Source organism: Polypterus senegalus, chromosome 4 (genome assembly GCF_016835505.1).
Source record: "Polypterus senegalus isolate Bchr_013 chromosome 4, ASM1683550v1, whole genome shotgun sequence".
NCBI lineage: Eukaryota > Metazoa > Chordata > Cladistia > Polypteriformes > Polypteridae > Polypterus > Polypterus senegalus.
Window position 1 is genome coordinate 208,566,776 of NC_053157.1, and position 26,500 is coordinate 208,593,275.

Consider the following 26,500-nt stretch of genomic DNA (forward strand, 5'->3'; position numbering starts at 1 on the left):
GACACTCAGACTCATTGCTAATTCTCTTGAGAGCCTTGATCAGAGCCTCTGTTGACTCCACAAACATCACAGCATCGTCAGCAAAGTCTGGATCAGTGAATCTTTCTTTACCAACAGATGCCACACAGCCACTGAATCCCACAACCCTTCCAATACCCAGTCCATGTAAGCATTAAATAGAGTAGGAGCAAAAAGAAAACCCTGATGAACCCCAGAATCAACTGCCTCCTCTCTGCACAGCACTCACAGTACTGGTTGATGGTAGACTTCTTGGGTGTAAAACCAGACAGCTCCGGCTGCTGGTAGGTGAGCAAGTGATCATGGATCCTATTGATGATGACCCCAGCAAAGGCCTTACCTGGCACAGAGAGCAGTGTTATCCCCTTGTAGTTGCCGCAATCCAGGCAATCACCCTTTCTCTTCCGGATAGAGACACCATGTCCTGTTTTTCAGTTAGTTGTGATGATGCCAACATCTCCCAAATGGAAGCAAAGATTGCCTACGATGCAAAAAGGACAGCCTTACCACTAGCCTGGAGAAGTTCACCCCAGATACCACAGATCCCTACAGCTTTACCTACTCTCAGCTGGTTCATCATTTATGCAATATCTGTGAGATTGGGTGGTTCACAGTTAATTGGAGGATCAGTCTCAAGATCTGTGCAACCAGAGATGTCCAAAGTCCTCGCTTTAAAAAGCTGCTCAAAGTAGCCAGCCCAGTTGGTCAAAATTGCAGTGTCATCCATAAGGACCATTCCATCACCAGCCCTGACTACAACTCTCCAAGGAACAGATTCAGCTGGGCGTAATGCTTTGCTTCCACTGTAAGGAGGACGTAGGTCACTACACCAAAGATAGTGTGTCACTTGCTCACAGATTCCTCTAACAAACGCCTCCTTATCTGCCCTCAGAACCCTCGTAGCCGTCCTTCTCAGTTCCCGATACAGACTGTAGTTGCTATCAAGCCATTCCCTGTGAAATGAAATGCCTTGTTCTGGGAACACTGGCAGCACCAGCACAACCCTGAGCAACCTTCAGGGTCTTGTCACGGATGGTCTCCCATATTAGGATCAGCAGTTGCACCCATGTCTGCATGTTCCTCACACAAACTGTGTGCAGACTTATTAGAAACAGCCTGATTTTGAAGTCTGGCCAGGTCTAGCCTCATTCTCCCAGTAGGTGCTAGCCCTACTGGACCTAAGCTGGTACTTTAGAGTAGCAACAAGAAGTCTGTGGTCAGAATTCACAATCTGAGCACTTCTGTCGACCCTGCAGTTCTGTAGTAGCCTCCAGCATCTGCCCATGATGATGTGATCAATCTTCTTCACCACACCACCGTTATTGGAGTACCAAGTCCAATGATGCGGCTCAGGATGCTTCAGCCAGAATCCAGCAATCCACAGTCCCTGGCCATTTGCAAATGTCAAGGAACAAGAAACCACTTTCGCCACACTCACCAGACCCATGAGGAGTGACGCAGTCCTCATAGCCAGCTCTGTCAGTGCCGTTGGTCGCATTAAAGTTACCCATGACCAGAGGAGTGTCACCTTGCAGGCACCCATCAATCACTGAGCGAAGTTGCAAATAAAATGTTTCCCTCCCTCACTAGAACTTTGCCACTTGACTCACTCACCATGGGTGAAGATAAACTGAGACAACAGACAATGCCCCAAAAGAGTTTGTTAATCCGAGTCTCATAATATGCTTGTTGAAAGGAGTGATGTCGAACACCATTAGAAGGAGCTTATCCGCCACAGCAACCACTACTCCCGTAGTGTGACAGTCATCAGAACAACCAGACAAATAAAAGATTTACCCACCTAAAGAGATCTGGCCAGTCCCACCTAATAGAGTGCTGCCAATAAAATGTGGAGTTTAAGAATCTCCTCTGATAGTGGAGGAAGATGATCATAATGCTGGAGAGACAAGACCTTCAACGTGCCTACCCAAATGGGTCACTTCAAATTTGGACCAGATTGCTACAATGCAGCAGGAGATGCCTCAGCACCACACTAGTTCCCATCCGCAACAGGCCTGACCCCATTGGCTCTCTGACGGTTTTGACTCTGTTGGGGATTAGGCTCCCAAGGGCTTTCCCCCGATCCCCTTTATTATGCAAGCCGCCTTCCTATGGGCAGCTGCAGCAGAGCTACTCCTGCCGAGAGCAGAAAAGAGTCCTGTTTACTGTTTCAGAGCTGCATGAAGTTTTTATGGTGGTGGAGTGCCAATCTTGCCACCAGCCCCCAGGATTTCTCTGCAGATTGGAGGATCGCATGCAGGGCCAGATGTAGTTTAATGTCATACCCAAGACACAGTAGTAAGCTAAGCTCTTCAAAAGTCATTCTGTGTTTATATACCTTCATAAGTTTTTATTTACTTCTTTGCCATTGCTTTGAAAATTGTATTCAGTTCAATGCATTTGGTTTTCTGCATGCGTGAGCCCACACACTTTTAACTGCAGCCTTTCACTTCATTTAATTAATGGAAACTTTGCTTGGCTTTGCCTTGTTGAGCAACAGTGCTAACTTATTCAAATTATATGGTTCTGTTTTTCACCACACTAGACAACTTCAGACATATTCATGATGTTCTACAATTTTACTTCATTATTTGCTTTAAAACGTGACCCACAACATTTGACATGAACACGTGAACAGGAAAGGAATAGTCACTTCACAAAAAGTAGTTCCATGAATATGTGATAAAATGTACTACTTCCAGTTTACATTATTGTCATAAACATATCTCAAAAATGGATGGCAGATTTTCTGACATCGAAAACTTTGCCGTTTCAAAGTGGATGTAGTTAATACATTTTAAGACTTTTGCTTTTACATTTGTGGCAATGTCCCGTAGACCTCATTTTAAACCTCGGGATTAGATATGTATTTTATTTTCAGCAGTACAGTTTCTTTCAGCAGATTATTTTTCATATTTTGAAGTCCACTGACCTGTGTACCAGCCGATGCCAAAAACAAATGTAAATAAACATTGTTGATTTGCTCATTATGCATTAAAATACAAACCACTGTTATATTTCAAACATTATGGTGAAATGGGGGGACCATGTGTAAAAAGTGTTGTAATTTCTACATGGTGTGACTGAAATGTATGTAAATAACATTAAATTATAGTCTGCAATGTGCACTTTAATCACATCTGAATAGTTTGGTTTGCAATTCTAAACTGTGGAGCAGAAGGATAAATCAAGGAAAGATGCGTCTTTACCCCATACATTATGGAGGACACTGCATCTCTCCCTCTCTCTCTGTATATTTGTGTGTGTGTGTGTGTGTATGTATGTGTGTGTTACAGTATTTGTTCTAATGATTGTTTTCCATATCCTCTGATTCACTGTAATTCATCTTTCCAGATGTATTTAACCCTGTCAGCAATTCAAAATACTTAAGTATCTCAGTCGAGGTTTGGGGCTTTGGTCAAAAGGTTAAGATTGAGGTAAAGAAGGATGTTCTATTAATAGCAGTAATTGGTTACTAATTAACACTAGAATCCCTGAAGCCTACAAAAAAAGACATAATGCCAGGCCAACTTAAGTTCCTTTGCACCTCTTCATCGGTGTCTTTGTTTTGCAAATGTGTCAATCAGCACAAGCAGCAAGCAGCCTGCTATCCCATCTCCCACCGACATAGCTGAAGTTCTCCAGGCTCAAGTCTGTTTATATGGGTGTAAGATGCCTGGAGTTGTATAGGGTAAAAAATATATTGTTATTTGGAATACATGCATTTCATGTGTGTTTCATGTTTACAACAATCTGGGTAAATGTTGGATGATAGGAAATACGAGGCAAGAAATGCTGAACACATAACTAAAACAGAAACTTTTTCCACGTTATAGTAATAATGCTGATTGACACATTTGCAAAACAAAGACGCTGATGAAGAGTTGTAAAGGAATTTAAGGCGGCCCATCATTCTGATTTTTTTCGAAGGCTTCAGAGAGTGTTAAAGTGGGTGGAATGAAAACCTGGAGCCACTGTGGCCCTCTAGAGTCTATGTTTACTGGCTTACTTTTAGTTTGATGTGTACTGAAATAACAACACTATTAGTTTTGGCAGTTTACATTTTTATGTGCTATTTGGTCATTTAGCTGATACATTTTGTGTGAATTCTTGTTTTGTTCTACAGTTTCTACTATGATAGATTGCAAAATAATCAATCAGTAAGCTCCTGCATAAACTGTTAAAAATCTTACCAACTTTATTTCAAGGAACTTGTACTTATCTGACACTTTATTAGGTACACCTGTCAAGTAGAAAGTTGGATAAACTATTTTTCCTCTGGAAAAACTTGAATTTTGACATATCCATCTGGAAACTCAGATGTTTTATTTATCACAAGCTGATATGTAGCCTTATCAACCTGTTCCTTGCCGACAGGACTGGATCCGTGTTATAGGCTGCTGCAAACAGTGTGCATAAATATCTGATGTGTTTTGGTTTCAGAGATACTCTTCTTCACAACACTGTTGTAAAGAATTGATATTTGAGCATGTGTCAACTTTCTAATAGCTTGAAGTACTAGGGTGTTGTACCGTGTTAGCCATTATGAATGTAGAGAAAAGCCAAGCAAAATGACACCTTTTATTGGCTAACTAAAAGGATTACAATATGCAAGCTTGCCTGAAGAAGGGGCCTGAGTTGCCTTGAAAGCTTGCATATTGTAATTCTTTTAGTTAGCCAATAAAAGGTGTCATTTTGCTTGATAGCTTGAATAAATCTTTCCATTTTCCTCTGTTGTCTCATTCTCTGTAAAGTCGACTGTAGTTCAGAAAAACTTGAAGAGGGTATCCATTTCTGTGATGCTGGAACCACTAAATTAATACCACTGGTCTAATTCAATATAATTTCTGCTTAGACCACGGCTAGAGACCTTGTGTGTATCTCCATGTTAAACGCAGCAGATTCAGAAAATATTCAGACCCATTCACTTTTTTTCACATTTTTCTCTGTTGCAGCCTTATGCTAAAATTGTTTAAACAAATGTTACCTACACACAGCAACACTTAATACCCCAGAGTGACTAAATAAAAAAAAAAAAAAAGGATTTTAAATTTTTTTGCAAATTTATTTGAAAAGAAAATGAAAAATATAGTGATACAAGAATTCAGACCTTGACACTTGAAAATGGACTCTGGTGCATCCTATTCTGTTGATCATCATTGAGATCTTACTACACCTTGTTTGGAGTTAATCGGTGGTCTGATAAATTGATTGGACATGATTAGGAAAGGTTTGTACCTATCTACAGAAAATTCCACAGTTGATAATATGTATCAAAGCAAAAACCAAGCCATGAGGTCAAAGGAATTGGTTGCAGAGCTTAGAGATAGGATTGTGACAGGGCACATATCTGGAGGTTCCTAAAACACAGCTGCCTTCATAATTCTTAAATGAATGAAGTGTGAAACATTCACAACTCTTTTTAAATCTGGCCACCTGGCCAAACTAAGCAGTTGTAGGAGAAAGATCATGGTAAAAGAGGTATCCAAGAACCTAGTGGTTACTTTAGCTAAATAACCTGTGTGCAGATGAGAGGACATTCCAGAACTACAACCATCTTTGCAGCACTCAATTGATTCTGGCTTTGTGATAAAGTGGCCGTACAAAATCATCTCCTCTGTAAAAGACAAAAAACCAGGGCTGTGGAATCGGAGTCGAGGAGTCGGAGACAATTTTGGGTAGTCGGAGTCGGCAAAAAGTTAACCGACTCCGGCTCCCACTAAATTTAAATGGGAATTAAAAAAGTAAATTGAAATGTCCCAATTCACAAATAGTCATAATGAACTACTTCTCTGCTGTAAGAATAAAGCCCAATGCATGCAGTGCATAATGTTACCACAAAACAAACATGTCAAGTAACCATGAAGCATGCTTTTCATTGACTGTATGCATCACTATATGGGATGTAATGCACGGGTAAGGTCGGGCACCGCTTTCCATTGTGTCGTGTTCCACTGTTACAGGGAACTGTGAACCTAGCCTAAAGCCCCCCATACATTTACAGATGCACTGACGATTTTTCGGCCGTTCAACAAGTCATCACGCGTCAAACGCCTGAAAAATCATCTGGTGTGTTCTCAGCTCCGTCGGCTCCCCTTTGCTATGCACTAGTGAAGGGGGCCGAAGGAGCCGAGAACACAGATCTCCCTACCTGTCTCCAGCAGAGGCTCGTTCTGCTGATCAGCTGGCCGGTGAGTGACACAATGCACTAAACTTCCGGCTGGCTGACAGAGGAGACAGCCACTGCAGCAATCGGAGGCATCACATTACTTTGGATGGGGCGGTGGTCGAGATTTTCGGCAAGCTGGATCTGCCCATCCATCTGGACACCCGCAATCTGCGGCCGCCAATCATTTGTCGCGATTGTACACGCACATCGGTCGGTGGCAAAATCGGCCACGGATCGCTGCGTATTTGGGGGCCTTAACTCTCGCTGATAATTAGGTAAATGTTTTTTGCAGGACTAGAGACACTTGTATAGGTGAAGGGAATAAACTTAAACTTTAAACCTGGCTATGGGATTCAAACATGATTCATGATTTCCCTTGAAGTGCCCCTCCCCCCTGCCTCCTCCTTCAGCCTTCCACTGCCCTATCTTCACAAGATAAGAACACTAAGGAAAAAGCAGCAGCTTCTGCCTCTCTCTGCTATAAGAGCTTAGAAGAACTTGGTGGAACAGCTTTGTGCATTTGCATTCAACTGTAAGTGTTCATATTTATTTTAAAACTGCATGGCTCCTTGTCTGTATGAGGGAAGGTGCTGTGCACGTGTCTGGACAAAACAACTTGGCTGCTTGTCTGTAAAAGGAAAGGCTGTGTGCACATATGTCTGGATAAAACTGCATGGCTCCTTGTCTGTATGAGGTAAGGCTGTGTACACGTGTCTGGACAAAACTGCATGGCTCCTTGTCTGTATGAGGGAAGGCTGTGTGCACATGTGTCTGGATAAAACTACATGGCTGCTATCTGTAGGTTAGTTAGTGTGCAAGAATGTATAAAAGTTAGTGCAGATTGTTTATATGCTTCTGATTACTAGTATGTGCATAGGACAAATCGTATGTAGGTTTAATGCTGGGCTAGATAGCTTATTTGTATGTATAAAGCCATGTTGTATGTATGTTTGCTTAGAACAAGACTTTTTATATTTAAAATTGAAGCATATGCCAGTTAGTATAAAATATTTTATATTTTAGTGAAGGAGGCATCCTATTAAGAATGGCAAAAAGACTGTTAACAACGACAAACACAACAAAGTCTGCTGTTTATGAGCACTTTGCATTATCAAGTGATGAGAAACATTATGTGTGCCAATGTATTCAAAATGATGGTGATGGTGAAAAACAATGTGATGCAAAAATTAGCAGTTTCAGTGGGCCTGATAAAAATGCACCTACAAGAGCATCAAATTTGAAAAGACACTTACAGCATTTTCATCCCAAAGTATTAGAAGCTGTGAATGAGAAAGATAGCAATGAAAACATTGCATCTAGTTCTGTGCCAAAAAACGTTCAGAAATCTACTGGAACCCAATCACAAATAAGAAAATTCTTCATATCTGACAAAGTTACCATAACAATGACACCAGAAAAATTCAAAACCCACATTATTGAAATGGTAGTAGAGAATAGTCTACCACTATCCTTCTTTTCTCAGCCAGCCTTTTTAGGCCTAAATGGAGAAATGGCTAAAAAACTTAGTGTTTCTCTGGAAAGAGAAAATATAAGGAAACTTATAATTGAGGAGGCCAAACGTAAAAAGGAAGAACTACGGAAAGTTCTGAAAGGACGTTTTCTCTTCATTAAAATGGATGCATGCACACGTCACAGGGTCAATTATTTTGGTATTAATGTGAGATTTGTGGATGAAAATAACAAAACAATAACACAGACCTTGAGATTAAAAGACACCCAGGCACATCACTCAAGTGACTATCTTCAGAAGTTAGTGGAGGGTTTTCTAGAAGATTTTGAAATTAAAAAGGAACAGATTCTTTTTTTTGTGACAGATAATGCTTCTAATATGTTGAGCACAATTGAGAAGATGAACAAAGATGAAGAAAGTGGCACAGAGTTATTAGAGTTAGAGGAAGACTGCTCCGAAAGTATTGGAAAAAATGAAGAGAATACTGACATTGTGGATAACATTGTTGAAGAAGCAATGAATTGAAGCTTGCTACTATTCACCATATGAGATGTGCTGTTCATACTCTGCAGCTTGCTATAAGGGATGGACTAAAAGATCGCCATGCAGCTACATTGATTGGGAAATTAAGGCAAGTAGCTATTTCAGCCAAGGCACCAAAAACGGATACAATTTTGAAGAGACGTGCAGGAAAAGGAGCCATTTTGGATCAGACAACACGCTGGGGAAGCACTTATTTGATGGTGAAGCGTTTGCTTGAACTTAAAGACTTCCTAGAAGAATTAAATAATGAGAATGTTGCTTTAACTGAAAGCCAGTGGGCACAAATAAAAGAGCTGGAAAACCTTCTTTGCACCCCTTTACCGTCACCAAGAGGTTGCAATGTGACGATCTAACCCCCGGTAAATTCTTCTTGGAATGGAAGAGCCTGATGTATCGCCTGAACAAAAGTGGAGGGTTAATAGCTGATGGCATTGCATCTTCAATGATGAAAAGAGAGAGTCTTTTGCTGGACAATGAAATCTTGTTAGTAGCTATTTATGTCGACCCAATGAGCCGAATTTTGTTGAACAGTGACCAGACTGCTACAGCGAAAAAGGCACTCTACGATTTAGCAGTTCGCATGAGGGGATTACTACCTGAAATACCTCCACAGGAGGAAGTTCAAAGCACTAGTGGTAACTCAGGATCATCCTCTTCAAATGAAGAGTTAGACTTTGATTCCTTCTTGGACAAAATGGAAGGAAAAGGAAAGCGATGTCGCATAAGCAATAAAGAACCAGTCAATGTCCAAATAAAGAAATTCCGGCAGGAGTTTTTTAAAGAACTAAAGGAAGTTGAAAAGTATGATCGCTCATCAAAACTTAGTGTTGAAGAAGCCATCCTTGTGTATCCAGAGGTCATTGGTGATGTGGCTAGAATTGTAACGGCAATGCCACCCACCCAAGTCAGTGTTGAAAGATTATTTTCAGCTCTGAAAATAATCAAATCAGATTTAAGAGCCTCTATGAAAGAGGATCTGGCTGAAGCAATTCTGTTTCTTAGAACTCTACACTGATTTTAGATTGCATTTAAAGGGAACCCGAGGTCAGAGGAATATGGAGGCTGCCATATTTATTTCCTTTCCTTTAACTATAACTGTATTCCAAGTTTAATATAGGTTTTCCAGATACTGTTTTTAGTTCATATAGTTAAGCTTTTTTTTTTGTTTTAAAAGTTAAAACTACCAAAGAATGTGGTTTATATTTTTGAACCAATACATTTCCTGTTCCTGATTTTTATGCCTGCTATTACTATCCAGACACTTGTTAAAAAAAAAAATAAACAAAACCTTGTTTTCATTGTGTTTGTCTTTAATCTGGCATTATAGTAGAGTGTTGGCTTCCTAGCCAGTAGTTCTGTGGTGAAATGACATGTATGTTGCCTTCCTTTCCTTCAATGGATGTAGAAAATACATTAGCATAGTATATACATACAGAGGAGTCAGAGTCTGAAGATTTAGAAACTGAGGAGTCGGAGTCGGAGCATTTATCTACCGACTTCACAGCCTTGCAAAAACGCTTAGAGATTTCAAAAAGGTACCTAATGAGTTCTTGGACTGTAAGAAACATGATTCTCTTGTCTGATGAAACCAAGATTAGCATCATGTTTTGAGGAAACGCCACAACTAGATAGATAGATAGATAGATAGATACTTTATAACTACGCAGGACCATTCAAGTGGTTAAGCATAGTGATGGCAATATCATGGTGTGGAGTTGTTTTTCAGTGGTAGGGTCTGAGACACTAGACATGGTTGAGGGAAAGCTGAGTGGAGCAAATTACAGCAATATCATTAATAAAAAATGCTCTAGAGATGCTCTAGACCTAAGAATGGGCCAAAGGGTTTACCTTCCAACAAGACGGTGACACTAAGGATAAATCAAAGACAGAAAATCCTAAAAGCTTCAAAGCTTGTTGTGTCATACCCAATAAGATTCCCGGCTGTAATCATTACCAAAGTTTCTTCAGCCTGAGTAAAGGGCCTAAATACTTGTGTCAATGTGATATTTCTGTTTTTATTTTTAATTTTCAGAAATGTCTAAAATCCTGTTTCACTTTGTCATTATGGGGTATTGCATGTTGGTTTGTGTGAGGGAAATAATGAAATGATTTTAGCATAAGGCTGCAATATAGCAAAATGTAAAACAACTGAAGGGGTCCAAACTGTCTGAATTCATGGAGGTTTTTGGGTTACAAAAATTCCCACATTTGTGTAAAAATAACTATTATACTTTCAGCAATTCCAATTTTGTCATTTTCAGAATTCTCCCCTTCAGATACAAAGTCCTAGTGCTTCTTCCATTTTTTTTCTCTGTATTTCTTCAGTGGTAGCAAATTGTCTTCCCTTTAGTCTCAATTTTAATTTCAGGGAACAAGAGCATATTCGGGGGTGCAAAGCAACAACCACATTGCATTGTTAGTCAAAGAGTTTTTTAACAAAAACAATGTGTGCATGGGCACTGTCATGGTAAAAAGTGCAGTTTTGCATGTGTTACTGCTCTTGACATGTTCTTCTGACGCTTTTCCGAGAATGCCTTAGCATTTCAGTTTAATATTGCTGATCAAGAGTCTCTCTCTGTTCACAAGGAACTAACTGTACTAACCGGTCCGTCAGTGTCAAAAAATGTGATCATTGTTGTCTTGATTTTCAGTATGACCGGATATTCCTTTTTCAGTTTGGAGGAAAAAATTAAAACATTTCTGAAGTCACACACACAAACAAAGTGCTTCATCAGCAGTAATTGATTTCTCATTAAGAAATTGGGTTAGAATAAAAACCTTTAGCTACATAAGCATTACAGGACCAACTTTACTCACTCCTGCACTAGATAATACAGTTGTAGTACCGTATGGTTTGTTTCCTTACATTACATTTTTATAGCCTTCAGAATGCTTACTGGAAATATGTGTTCATTTTCTAGGGAGAACTACCTTTTTGTTTGTTCCTGTCCAAAGTGCGTCTCGCAAGCAGATGATGCAGATGTGACATCAGAGGAAGATGAGGAAGGTGATGGAGATGCAGAAACAGAGGGTGATGATCTAGAAGATGAGATGACAGATGTGTAATAGCAGCATAATAGCATGTCATGACTTATGTAGCTAAGATGCAAACTTCATAAAAATAGCAATTTTACTGGATATGTTCATTGTGTTTCATATTCCTGGTTGTATACACGATAAGAAGCCTATCCCTCAACACCCAGACAGCAGTAGTTGTCTTCATTTGTACTTCTGAACTTTATAAAAAAAAAAAAAAAAAAAAAAGTTCACCTTGGCTCCATATCTTGGGTATTGTACATATACATGATTATTTTGTATTGTTAATTTACAAAAGTTTAGTCCCAGTGTCCTTATATGTAGTGCCATATAGTATGTCTTAAAATATCAGGTTTCCTCAGATCTGATTCTAGAAAGTAAGATTGTTTCTTTAGAAGACAAATTGCTAATCACAATATTTACACTTAACTTACGCAATAGATTTTCTCCAAGCAAAAGTATTATTAAAACAGTAAGGAGGTAATAGTTGGTGTGAATCCAGTCTGTGGAATACTGTGATGTATTGTCCAGTCCTATTTACTATGTGCCTTTGTTCCTCAGCATATCATCCTGGTTTGGATAATTTTGAAAAGTCTGGTAAGAAGGTAGGGTATCCTTTAGTCGTCTTAGTTCACATTACATTGAATTGTCCGTTTGTTCATTTAGATGATGTTTTTACACAAATCATTTTTATGAATGTTTGCACCATTCTTCAGTTAGACTGGTAATTAAGTGTTTTTGTAGACAGGCCTAGGTTGAAAATTCCAGAGAAGTAGGAACCACAAAAGTGAACTCTTGAGTGTGTGTAGCGACCCTGGGAAAAGAAGTAGCGGAAATGATACAATGATGTGGTATTGTCTCGATGTCTGTGTATCTGAAATAGTGGAGAGGTGATTTATTACAATGGAACCTAGTCAGAACTATGCAAGTAGAATTTTAAACCTGTGGCATGTTTTTATACTTTTTGTAGGAAAGCTGTTGCTGTTGCGTCAGAAGAAGGGAATGAAGCACCTCTGGTTTAGCTGTAGATGAAAAATCCCTGCTCAGTTAATTTCCAGCACACACAAGTGTGTGGTTATCCATGCTCTAATTTCACTGAGGCAGGCAGCAAAATTAGTTCTGTATGATATGTATCTAGGAGTGATTTTCATATTTCATATATAGCCAGGTAACCTTTGCATATGCATTTGCAACATTAAATGGTCCCTGTAAACCCCTTTGAAAACATGAAAATATGTTGTTTTGTTTCATGAAATAGATCCCAATAATGTATGTATCATGTCAGTGTCAAAAGTGTTCAACATTATGATGTTTAAGAAAGAGCAGTGGATAAAGTTATGATGGCACGGAAGCCTGAGAGAAAGCCATCATTAACCAAATGCAATATGGGACCAAATATTAAGTCTGTACATTGATTACATAAGCAAAGAAAAACATAATGATCTTTATATCATTTGACTGGAAATGTCAATTTAAGACCATAGCAGGCAGTGTCATTGATAACTTGTCAGAGAGATACACTATGCAGTGCATAACTCAATTATTATACTGTACATAAAAATGTATGCCTGTGGGTAAAGTAGTGCAAATACAGTAATCCCTCCTCGATCGTGGGGATTGCGTTCCAGAACCTCCCGCGATAGGTGAAAATCCGCGAAGTAGAAACCATATGTTTGTATGGTTATTTTTATATATTTTAAGCCCTTATAAACTCTCCCACACTGTTAACATTATTAGAGCCCTCTAGACATGAAATAACACCCTTTAGTCAAAAGTTTAAACTGTGCTCCATGACAAGAGAGAGATGACAGTTCTTTCTCACAACTAAAAGAATGGAAACATATCTTCTCTTCAAAGGAGCGCCGTCAGGAGCAGAGAATGTCAGAGAGAGAGAGCGTGACAGAAAAGCAAACAATCAAAAAATCAATACATGCTGTTGGGCTTTTAAGTATGCGCACCGCGATAAAGCAGCCGCAAAGAAGGGAGCAATGTGAAGGTAGTCTTTTAGAATTTTTTAGAGTAGCGTCCGTATCTTCTAGGCAAACAGCCCCTCTGCTCACACCCCCTCCGTCAGGTGCAGAAAATGTCAGAGAGGGTGAGATAGACCGAAAAGCAAACGATCAAGCACCGCTCGGGAAGCACATCGTATATCATTGAGGAGTTTTATTTAATACGTAATACATGCTCTGATTGGGTAGCTTCTAAGCCATCCGCCAATAGCGTCCCTTGTATGAAATCAACTGGGCAAACAAATTGAGGAAGCATGTACTTTAAATTAAAAGACCCATTGTCCGCAGAAATCCGCGAACCAGCGAAAAATCTGTGATATATATTTAGATATGCTTACATTTAAAATCTGCGATGGAGTGAAGCCGTGAAAGACGAAGCGCGATATAGTGAGGGATCACTGTAATTCATGCTGTTTGAAAAAAAAAAATCATCTGATCAGATGAATCATCTTGCATCTAGTTCTTCACAAACCTATGACTCTTCCCAAGTGAAATTTGCTTCCCACAGGGAAGTGTTCTGGCATTTTCCTGTCTTGGTTTTGGTCTGCTAATATCCTTCCTTATAGGAGAGTAAATTTTCTTTTTTGTTATTTTTTGATTTCTTTTGTTTTCAATCTGGTGCTGCATCAGTCATTGAGAAGGCGTTTTTTGCACTTTGGCAGGAGAAACATTGAGAAAAATCCCTTTTTCCCCTCAAGCTTTCTAAAAATGGGTTGGTTAAGTTTTTTTTTTAATTTGTCATGTACTGGTTTATTACAGCAAAACAGTATTATCTTAAAGTTACAAATAATATTACTAGAACCATGTAATTTGACATCTTATCTCTGCTGGACCTGGGGTGCACTGGAGCACCACAACAGTGATTTGTTTAACTTTGGGAGCTTGGAATTGGTCTGCTTTGTAAACGTATACTACAAACCTCTGGACACTTCTACAGCAACTAAAGAATGTAACAGGAGCACAAAGAGCACTTCAGCTAACTGCTGCATTCTTCTCTTCAGCATCAGTTGAGTGGTGGAGGTGTGGTTATGTTGTCACTTTTGTGGCATTATAAGTAAAACAATGTTTCCACAGTGGTTTTCCCAGCATTGAACATTGAGGTCTGTTTGTGGAGCTAACACTTGAGAGACTGCAAATTCTATGTTATGTGCTTTCAGTCGTGCTGAAGCTCATGTCTCTCCAGATTTGTTAATGGTGTGAATATAGGCAGGTGATTATTTGTCACTTTTACATTCCATGTCCCTGAGTGTATACTACAGGGTATAATACACTTTTCCTCTTAATTGCAAGCTCATCAAGACTTGGACACATTAAAGTTTCCAAGGTATGGCTCAGGGGTTCTTTGCCATGTTCAGTGCTTGCAAATTATCCGGTGGGGGATGTCAACTAACTCGTTGTATGTCATTTCACAGAAGGATTGGTTCGAGGTCTAACAACAGGCAAATGACCTGGGAATGTTCTTGGAACCCTCTTCTAGTATTGTTACATAGACCCTTAGTCTGCTGAAATAGAACACTGATACCATGAACAGATCTACCTTATTGGTCGTTACTTTTAGATATTCTGTTACATTTAAAATTGATTCTACTTATTTGATAAGACATGTTTCATTAATTTTAAAAACCTCAACATTATAATGTCACTGTGGGATTTCATCATTGACACCTGACATGAATATTAATATTTTTACAAGTTGAAAATATATTAAATAGTTGCAAATTATATGTTCTCAAATTTCATGCTGAAAAGTTAATTCCTGATCTGACTCACCAAGAGCACCACGTGTTCCAATGATTTCCCTCTAGCAAACACCTTTGTGCAGCAAAAGCTGCAGCAACACATTACTTATACTGTACATGTACAATTATTCTGACTAACCAGGTGTGGGATTCCAGTCAATAAACCTGCATAACATGGACTTTTTTCCCTTTTCATACAGTACTTTATTATAGTTTTTCTATTTTATCTGTTTAAATTTTGTGCTGCCCTTGTATACTGCATCATATTTTATCTTTTTGTGTTTTGAGTTGTTGCATCAATACAACAAGAGAAATTCCTAGTATACTTTTGATCTGATTCTAAAAGCTTTATTAATCCCAAAGAGAAGTTCACTTGCTTCACCTTGTACTAACATAATGTTAAAATCATACAGTAAAAAAGTATGTAATATTTTAACCAAATATTTATGTTAGCTTCCATTACTTAAAAACAACAGGCCATTTGGCCTAATTAGGCACATTATTTTCCAATGCCATAACATTACTACAATATTACTAGTATGAAATTTGATGACGCCCAAAATACCACTTCCAACTACCCTACTTCATAACTTGTTCCATGCATCAGTAGTTCTCTGCATAAGTGCCTTACAAAATCATTCAGTCCTCTTGAAAATCATCACCATTCTTTGAATTTCAGAAGAAACATGCATATATTCTTCCAGTCATTATTTTTGACCAACTAATTCTTCAAACAGTTCATTTTTAAAGTCAAAGTAAATAATTTGCCAAAAGTATAATTCTAAAAAAATTTAAACTGAAAAACACTGCATGTCATTATTTAGGGTAGACTTCTTTTGCTGCAACAATGGCCTTGTGTCTTTTGGTGTAAGTTTGAAACAGTTCAGGAGTGATTTTTGCCTCATTCTTCCGGTAGAGTTTCTGCAGATTGTTCAGGTTGGTTTTCAAAGTGTACCACAGATTCTTATTGGGGTTGAGATTAGTACTTTGATTATGCTGTTGTATGAGTTTATTTTTTTGTTTTACAGTCACTCCAGTGTTGTCTAGCGGGAAGGTGGAAATCTTCCAAACCTCCTGTTTCTTAGCCAGTTGGAATAAGTTCTCTTCCACTATTTTCCTGTTAGTTAGTTCCATCCATCTTCCTTCAGTCTTAAAAAGATTCACAATTTAAGATAAAAATCATCCCCACAGCATTATCCTACTACCACCATACTTCACTGTCAGGATTGTATTTTTTTCAGGTGTAGGCAGTGTAGGGTCTGCACCAACACAATCTTTTGAATTTTGGCTGATAAATTCTATCTTGGTTTCATCTTGCTGTTTGACCAGTCATTTTCCCAGATCCTACCTTGTTCTTTCTGATGCATTGTGGTAAACTCCTGACGTATGTTTTTATGGATGTTCATGAATACTGCCTTCTATTTTACCTCCATCCCAAATAGTCCACTGTTATGGAGAGCTCTTGATATTGTGGAGAACTGCACATATACCTCAGTTTCAGCGGTACTGCCTACAGCCTCTGTTTCGGATTAGCACAAATATATCACTCCTGCAAGCAAACTATGATTCTTAGCGTGATGAGAGAAGTTGCAAAATCAACTGGAATGTTCAAGCAAATTATAGAAAAAAAAATGATCTATATCTGTTAGGTAGTTCTCTTGTTTGCTAGTTAAGCAGAGGTAAGGAACAACCCAAGGCTGGCGCTTGAGTGAGGAGGGCCATGCAGAGAATGTCAGAGAGAGAGAGAAAAGCAAACAATCAAAAATCAATAGGGCTGTTCGGGCTTTTAAGTATGTGAAGTACTGCCGGAAAAAGCAGCTGCAAGGAAGGGAGCAATGTGAAGGTAGTCTTTCAGCATTTTTTAAAGGAGCATCCATATCCTCTAGGCCAGTGTGCAAACAGCCCCTCTGCTCACACACCCTCCGTCAGGAGTAGAGAATGTCAGAGAGAGAGAGAGAGATGGAGAAAAACAAACAATCAAAATCAATATGTGCTGTTCGGGCTTTCAATTATGCGAAGCACCGCACGGGAAGCATATTGTATATCATTGAGGAGTTTTATTTATTATGTAATAGTGCTCTGATTGGGTAGCTTCTCAGTCATCCGCCAAAAGCGTCCCTTGTATGAAATCAACTGGGCAAACTAACTGAGGAAGCATGTACCATAAATTAAAAGACCCATTGTCCTCAGAAATCTAGGAACCAGCGAAAAATCCATAATATATATTTAAATATGCACACATTTAAAATCCGCAATGGAGTGAAGCCGCGAAAGTCAAAGCGCGATATAGCGAGGGATCACTGTATACTGGCACCCTGTCTGGGCATGGTTTCTGTCATGCAGGATCAAGTAGGTTTGAAAGTGTTATGTCTGTATTTAATTAATTAATTATTTAATTTATATAATATATATATATATATATATATATATATATATATATATATAATATAATTTTTTGGTATATAATGTTGCAGATGGAAGTGTTCACAGGCTTAGTATTTTATCCATTCACCTTTTAAACTTAATACATTGTTTTGGTATAGAGTCTGTCCTGATCAAGACAGCAGTCAGGTCTGGAAAATACTTCAATAAATGAATAGTATAGCAGTACATTTATTAATCTTAAAACATCTGTTTATCTGCATAAAATTTACAATAACTGCAATAGACAAATCTAATACTAAGTGAGACAAAGACCTATTTTTCCTTAATTTAACCCTCTGGTCCACAGTTTAAAATTGCAAGTCAAACCATTCAGATGTGATTAAAGTGCACAGTGCAGACTTTAATTTAAGTGTATTTGTATGCAATTCAGTCACACCATGTAGAATTGACAGCCCTTTTTTGACATGTCACATGCCCTGAAATGTAGGGTGAGGGGATAATTGGTGTCACATGTGTTTATGATGAATCAGGTTTTTTTGATTGCTCCATTAGTGTAAATACCTAGGCTGGCTTCTACCTACACATTACATTTGGAGCCTGTAATTGCTGTTCTTTAACATGAGGACAAGGGCTTTGCCGATTGAAAGTTAAAGAAGAAAGTACGAGGCTAAACAACTAGAGTAAAACCATTAGAGACATTGATAAAACATAAGGATTACCTAAATCAACTGTCTAGAATATCATTAAGAAGAGAAAATTCACTGGGGAGCTCAGTAATTGCAAACTGGCTGGTAAGTCAAGGCAGAGGTCCATTGCTGATAACAGAAGAATCCTCACTATGGTAAAGAAAAAGCCCCAAATGTCTAATAATCTGAGTAGTTAAACTCCCCTTTTTTCAGTTGCTACATAAATCTGAATCAGTTTTAAGGTATGCCAACAAAAACACAACTATAAATCAGTGTGAAAGTATGTGCTGGAGGAGTCAACTGAAAAGAAACAACTTTAAAAAGAGTTTTGAAATGATAAATGTTAACACAAAAAAAATAAATACTGGCGTCTTATAAAATAAACATAATCCCTATCTATTATATGAGGCAAGATCAAAAGATTTTGAGTCTGGACTACACAGTAACAGATTTATGACTTGTTATTTCAGAACCATGTCCACCTGAAAACTGCAAAATCAAGTATGATGCTGTCATTAAATGTCTAATGGTAGAGAACAATATTCCTTCAGTGATTCATTCTTCTCTAATCAACATGTGCCAGTTTCATTTAAATTCAATTGCTATACTCAATAGATGTGCTTGCAGAATTCAGGATTTAAAAGTGATAGTGCATTTGATTGAAGGTTTAATAGCAATTGATTATGGGTCTGTTTTCCATTTTTCATGAACAATTAAACTTGTACTACATTTGTGCACATTGACTGTCCAGAAAGTCAACTCCTGTAAAACAGAATCACCTCATCCAAAGTTCTGAGCAGAATTTCAAGCTAATGAATTTGGACCGAGGGAAATTATAGAAGTGGTCCATAACTAGTTATGAAACTCGGATACATCATTATGATATCAGAAAGATGTGGTGATTCTCCAACACCAAGTAAATCTTAGATCCCAGCAAGTGCTACCCAAATCATGCACAATTTCTCATGATGTTTAGTGTGTAGTCTATATTATTTAGATGTACATGCCTCAGAAGGCACACATTACTCTGATGTGCCTTGACATTTGTGACCGTTGATTAGGGGAAAAATACAAAGCAAAGCTGTCAACCATCTTCGTTTTGCTACGTAATAATGTCCTGGCTGTGTTGCAAGAATCATTATGTGAAACTGAAAACATTCCTACATGTGACTATCATCTGTTCCTCATCTTGAGAGCTACTTCTTTGAGATGTGATATTCCAATGATAAAAATGTGAATTCAGCCATAAAAGAATGGTTATACAAGATTAGAGATTGCATTAGAGATCTTTATTGTCACATATACTACAAGTGCATAGTGAAATTCTTGTGTCACACTTGTGGTGATGTGTAAGGAAATTAGAGTAGCAGAAAATAAAGATAGATTTGAAAAAAATTAATGAACTTATAAACTTAAGAATACTTTAGGAGGTGTATTAGTATTCACATGGATTACACTGAAAAGTAAATCCTGCTTGGTTTTGCTGGTGCTCCTGGTAATAGGTCAGGTTCAACATTTTCAGAACACCCCCACACTGACCTTGCTAACTAAAAGCAATGAGTTTTGCACATTCCAAAGTGGTTCTTGGGGGAGACATTGCCATCTGATTGATGGACATTGGGGAAGTGACCTAGAGGATGTTTAATGGTGACTGGCCCATAAGCTGGGTTAGTTTAGGGTCATTATTATTCATCTGGGTCATCGACTTTCAGAACTGAAAGGGAACAGAAAAATATGCTATTCTGCTGGTAACTGCTACCAACTCTCATGTGTCTCACCTCAGTGGTCTCATTCACAAAAACCCATTAAAAAGGCAAAAGAAAAATCAGAGACATTGACAGTTATTTTCCATTTTTGTTAATGACAAACAATCTGCAGCATTTTGCTTGATGTGATAGCAGGAAGACAGGCACTCATGCCCTGCTGTCAATGGAAAAAATTAACTGACATTCTCATCAAACACAGGTGTTTAATTTTAAGAAAACCTAATGCAAGTTTTTGCATTTGCACATATAAACATTTTAGATAGCATTTAAATTTACATGCTGGAGCTGAATACCTTAGGTGATCAAGTTAAAGAAAAATGCATTGTGTTAGCTAGCTTGAACTATAAGAGTTTAAGAATTGATTATTGAAGGCTAGTGTTTTTCCCTCTCTTAATTGGAAGCCTGTGATTTCAAGGCCACCTGCTTCTATTCCTAGCAGCTTAGCCTCTGAGTTGGCAAGTCAAAGATAGTGTGAGACTGCACACCACTGTCTAATGGCACAGCTGCATTTAAGTCTACATGTCAGTTCTTCCTCATGAATCAATATAAATCAAGTTACAGCAAAATTTATTAATACTAGCTAGCTTTAAGCTATGTATAGGTTAATTGTTAAAGACTTGTATTTTTTTCTTTCTTCCAAAGGGTCAGGAAGCACTATGCTTGTCTGTTCAAGGCTGTCCATAGCTTAGCACTTATTAGTGAAGCTGTGCACTTACCAGCACAGCAGCCTATGACTTTAGCCTTAAGGGATGCTGGTGCAACAAGTAATTATTATTTGAGCAGTCTAGTTTTCACCTGTGGGCCCCTCTTATTCCAAGTTAATGGTGAGAATTGATTAATTAACTAAAAACCCACCAATGTTTGACAGCCTAGGATTAGGAATGTGAAAATTAAGGGAGTGGTGGTTGGGTGATACCACCAGATGGAGACTATGTCCTTCAAGTGAAAGTGACTGTTATGAGAAAGTGTAGATTGGGAAGGAGATTGGTATGATGAAGTCTGCAAAACTGGGTGATTGTTATGAGAAATGGTATGTAGCGTGGTAATTGTCATAGAAAACCATGTAAAGCAGGTGTTGAGAAAAAGTGGGAAGCGGGGATGGTTTGTGATAAGAATTGTAATAAATATAAGGCAAGCCCAAAGCAAACAACTCACTTTTGTGAACTGAGATGGCTTTGGTTTGCAGTGGTTTTATATGCTTTACAATAAAGTATATTCTGGCTGCTCATCCAGAGACTCTTTGTGTTTCTTTCTGAGGCAGTTTTCTCCACGACTCTATCTCTATCCATCCATCCATCCATCCATCCATCAAAATGTTAGCTTTTTACATAACCTTAATAAATAATACAACAACCCCATCAAGTGCACACAATGATCTACCAAAACAAGAAAACATCTGACTTTGTTAAAAATAAGTAGAGAAGTTACAATCCAGCATTATAAAGGTATATTGCTGCAGGTCTGAAGGATCCAAAGTAGCTTTTCTTGGCACACTTCTCCCATTATGCAAATCAATATAAATAGCCACTTAAGTTCAGCATTCTGTGAAAAGGCAATGGCAAAAGCATGAGGAAAAAAGAAGCATTTCAACAAATACAAAGAGGAAACAAGGAAAAATGTACTATTTGTTGGTTTAAGCAGTGGTATAAACAACAAACAGACGTTGATTGAGTGATACAGAGTGGAGACACTTGAAAATTCAAGATTAGAACATCGCACAATGCCCGAAATAAAAGTAGTGGTCAGATATCAAAGTCGCAGTGAAAAGGCAAGTCATATCTCACCATCTGAGTGTCATACGGAAGTGTATTAGGGTACAGACAAAATAAAAAAAATAGGGACACAGTGATAAAAAAGGTCAAAATGTTCACTTTAATCCTGTTGTTTATTTTTTCATTAAAGTACAACGTTGTGAACTTAATCTTAAAAATCAATGTTTAATTTAGTAGAGTTTCTCAGATCCCATCGTAACTAAAGTAGCACGTTAAATGCTTCATAATCTATGTCTTTTTCTATGTACTCTATGTGTGTGAATCACTACGTGCTTCTTAAAAGGGCTTTCTTTTATGCCAATAGGACACAGAATCCATTACATTCATGTTATTACATCTCTCTAAACAATTTAAATACTAACATGTATACTTGATATCATTTTTATGATGAAATGAATTAAAGCATGTATTAAACATAGGGGCATGGTGGCGCATTGGTAGCGATGAGCTGGTGCCCTGTCCAGAGATTGTTCCTGCCTCCCACAAGATTTTTATTGTGGCTTGTGTGACCCTCGATGAAATAATTTAATGCAGCAGTACTGTCTCTTTCAAATGTACCAAACCCAAGTTCCTGTCATTCCTTTTCTTTCTACATGTAACCAATTGCCACACAATAAGCTGTTTAATAAATGTCAAGCTATCTGTAAGTTTAGAACGCCGAGTCATTAAAACGTGTAAGGAACATTCAAATATCTTTGTAGTACATTTTTAATTATTCCATCCATTTATCCATTCAGGGTCGCACCAGTCACAGCAAGCATACAGCGCAAGGCAAGAACAATCCCTGGACAGGGCACTATCTGATCTCTACCGCTGCGTCCCGTGCCCACACGTTTATTTATTAACCGTATACATTATTTAAATGAAGTTAAAAATTTATCTGTATAATGTAATATACATACTTTAATGCAATTCTTCTTAAAAATGATATCAAGTGCTCAAAAAAGATGGTGCTTGGGAATCTAAATCGACTTAGAAGGCAGTCGTCACCATCTGTAAATACGCACTCTCTTCTATTCAATTGAATTCCTTTATTGTTATTGTATGGTACAATGAGATTCCATATTCAAATCCTCCATAAACTTATTTTTCTATAAAATGATATAATAATAATAATGCGATAAAAAAACAATGAAAAAATGCACAATATGAAAGCATAAGTACAATATACAAATACATATAGAGCAAATGTTTCATAAAGTGCTCCAGGTTCTGCGATACTAGAACTGTAGTGCAAGTTTACAGTGAGGTCATTGTAATTTTAAATACAAACTTCTGCCGGGATCACTTGATGGACTGATTGAGTGCATTTATAGCTCTTGGGATGAGATGTGAGAATGTGAGTGGCTTTACGCCAAGTTTGATTTTTATACATCGCGATGTTAGCGTGGAAATGGGTATACACAACATTTTTGTACGTATGCACCATTTATACATGAGGCTCCTGGTGTTAGTTGTTGGTTGTGGAGGACCTACAGGTGCCGGTCATAAAATTAGAATATCTTCAAAAAGTGAAACTTGTATATTAGATTCATTCATTACACACAGACTGATGTATTTCAAATGTTTATTTCTTTTAATTTTGATGTTTATAACTGACAACTAATGAAAGTCCCAAATTCAGTATCTCGGAAAATTTGAATATAAATTAAGACCAATGCAAAAAAAGGATTTTTAGAAATGTTGGCCAACTGAAAGGTATGAACATGAAAAGTATGAGCATGTACAGCACTCAATATTTAGTTGGGGCTCCTTTGGCCTGGATTACTGCAGCAATGCGGCGTGGCATGGAGTCGATCAGTCTGTGGCACTGCTCAGGTGTTATGAGAGCCCATGTTGCTCTGATAGTGGCCTTCAGCTCTTCTGAATTGTTGGGTCTGGCGTATTGCATCTTCCTCTTCACAATACCCCATAGATTTTCTATGGGGTTAAGGTCAGGAGAGTTTGCTGGCCAATCAAGAACAGGGATACTATGGTCCTTAAACCAGGTACTGGTAGTTTTGGCACTGTGTGCAGGTGCCAGGTCCTGTTGGAAAATGAAATGTGCATCTCCATAATATTTGTCAGCAGCAGGAAGCATGAAGTGCTCTAAAACTTCCTGGTAGACGGCTGTGTTGACCTTGGACCTCAGAAAACACAATGGACCAACACCAGCAGATGACATGGCACCCCAAACCATCACTGACTGTGGAAACTTTACACTGGACCTCAAGCAACGTGGATTCTGTGCCTCTCCTCTCTTCCTCCAGACTCTGGGACCTTGATTTCCTAAGGAAATGCAAAATTTACTTTCATCAGAGAACATAACTTTGGACCACACAGCAGCAGTTCAGTCAAGACGCTTCTGACGTTGTCTCTTGTTCAAGAGTGGCTTGACACAAAGAATGTGACAGCTGAAACCCATGTCTTGCATACGTCTGTGCGTGGTGGTTCTTGAAGCACTGACTCCAGCTGCAGTCCACTCTTTGTGAATCTCCCCCACAGTTTTGAATGGGTTTTGTTTCACAATCCTCTCCAGGGTGCGGTTATCCCTATTGCTTGTACACTTTTTCTACCACATCTTGTCCTTTCCTTTGCCTCTCTATTAATGTGCTTGGACACAGAGCTCTGTGAACAGCCAGCCTCTTTAGCAATGACCTTTTGTGTCTTGCCCTCCTTGTGCAAGGTGTCAATGGTCGTCTTTTGGACAACTGTCAAGTCGGCAGTCTTCCCCATGATTGTGTAGCCTACAGAACTAGACTGAGAGACCATTTAAAGGCTTTTGCAGGTGTTTTGAGTTAATTAGCTGATTAGAGTGTGGCACCAGGTGTCTTCAATATTGAACCTTTTCACAATATTCTAATTTTCCGAGATACTGAATTTGGGACTTTCATTAGTTGTCAGTTATAATCATCAAAATTAAAAGAAATAAACATTTGAAATACATCAGTCTGTGTGTAATGAATGAATCTAATATACAAGTTTCACATTTTGAATGGAATTACTGAAATAAATCAACTTTGTCATGATATTCTAATTTTATGACCGGCACCTGTATAGTTAATAGTAATTTGAAGAAAATGACTTGCTACATCATGTAAATCAGTACGCCGCAGTCCATAATATCGAGACTTCCCACCTACAACCATGACTCTGCTGGCAATTGAATCACTGGTATTGGCTACCATTTTGTCATCAGGTTTGGCTACCAGACATGTCAAAAGAGGAAAATATGCAATTTGAAATATACTCATTTAATGTAAATTAATCAATAATTAAGGTTACGCAGAATGTTTACCTGCTTTAAGATTGATGTGTTTGAAAAATTTCCAAAGTTTTTAAATTAGGTTAGATTAGATAAACTTTAATAATCCCACTTTGAAATTCAGATGCACACAGCAGCAAAAACGAAAAACAAGGATAGAGACTCACAGGACAAATAATACAGGCAATCAATAAATCAGTACATAAATAAATACAAATAAATGTATATTGTGCAGATATTTCAAAATGAACTTAAGCAGTACTTTGGGAGGAAGCATTGAATTGCCTGATAGCAATGGGCAGAAAAGACCTTCTTAGAACATTGCTCAAAGAGAGCACCTCCTGGAGGGGATGAAGGGGAGTTTTAATGATGGCATCCAGTTTTTCAACCATCCTCTTTTCCACGACAGTTTCCAGTGTGTCCAGGATTTGCTCAGGCATTGTGCTTCTTTTGAGCTCAAGTTGCTTCCTCTGGAGACTGCAGCGTAAAACACCACACTGACTACTATGAACTGGTAGAACATTTCCAGCTGCTTGCTGCACACATCGAAAGATCTGGGTCTCTTTAGGAAGTACAGTATGCTCTTGCCCTTTCTTGTACAGCACCACAGTGTTGTCAAACCAGTCCAGTTTGCTGTTTGTATGGAAAACCATAAGGTACTTGTAACTTTGCACCAATTCCACGTCCTCCCCCTGAATAGTGACAGGTCTCTGAGACTTCTTGTCATGTCAGAGGTCCACCACCACTTTTTTGACTTGCTGATGTTGATCAGCGTTTGTTGTCCATGCACCACACAACAAATTTGTCCACGATCTTCCTGCACTCTGACTCATCTCCATTACTAAGCAGCCTGAGATGGAAAATTTATCTGAATATTTTTTATTGATGACAAGTGCTGATATTGTGCTGGAAGTCTGTTGTTTAGTGGGTGAACAGGAAGGGAGACAGGACAGTTCCCTGGGATGCTCCAATATTACACACCTCCATTTCTGACACACATTCCTTCAGCCACACACACTTCTGTCTGATGGGCAGGTAGTCCATGATCCAGGAGACTATGGAAGCATCATAATGCAAAACCATGAGCTTTTTCCCCAGTTGATGATGTAGATTGGTGTTAAAGGCACTAAATTAATCAAAGAACATTACCCTGATTCTGGTACTGGGTTTGTCCAAGTGTGAGTAGGCTCTGTGGAGCATGTAGATTTGAGCAGCCTCCTCACCTATATGTGTCTGATAGGCAAACTGCAGAAGATTCAGATGTTTTGAAACAAGGGGTCTTGGCAGTTTTAGGACCAGCCTTTTAAAGGTCATCATGTTGTATGAAATAAGAGCAACTGGCCTGAAGTCCTTAGAATCACTGGAATTTCCTTTCTTTGACACCGGAACTACACAGGCAGAAATGGCTGGCACGTGTTTTCAGTACCCTGCATCTATTAAATGGATGTTTGTCAAATTAAAGAAAAATCTGTTTGGCATGTGCTATTTGAGATATCTCAGTAAAGTATAAACTTTCACAACACATTTCCTTAAACGGTACATATAACCAAATTTCAAAGAAATTAGTTTACTAGGAGCTGTTAAGCACCTATTAACTACAGATGTCATGCAAGACAGTTAGAGTGAAATGGAATCTCTTTCAATTTAATGGTTAACCAAAAT

The 26,500-nt window shown here is 38.4% G+C and overlaps 1 protein-coding gene across 6 annotated transcripts in view; it reads left to right on the forward strand.

Moving 5' to 3' along the window:
* The window catches only part of smyd5 (SMYD family member 5), a 152,270-nt gene that overhangs the window by 71,755 nt on the left and 54,015 nt on the right, over positions 1-26,500 (forward strand). Inside the window, exon 13 of one of the 6 annotated variants that reach the window (XM_039751917.1) lies at positions 11,123-11,443. The exons of the other annotated variants lie outside the window; for them this stretch is intronic. Coding sequence (XP_039607851.1) covers positions 11,123-11,267 — 145 coding nt within the window. The 3' untranslated portion in view covers positions 11,268-11,443. Of the gene's footprint in view, positions 1-11,122; positions 11,444-26,500 lie in introns of those variants that run through there. 6 annotated transcript variants of the gene reach the window in all.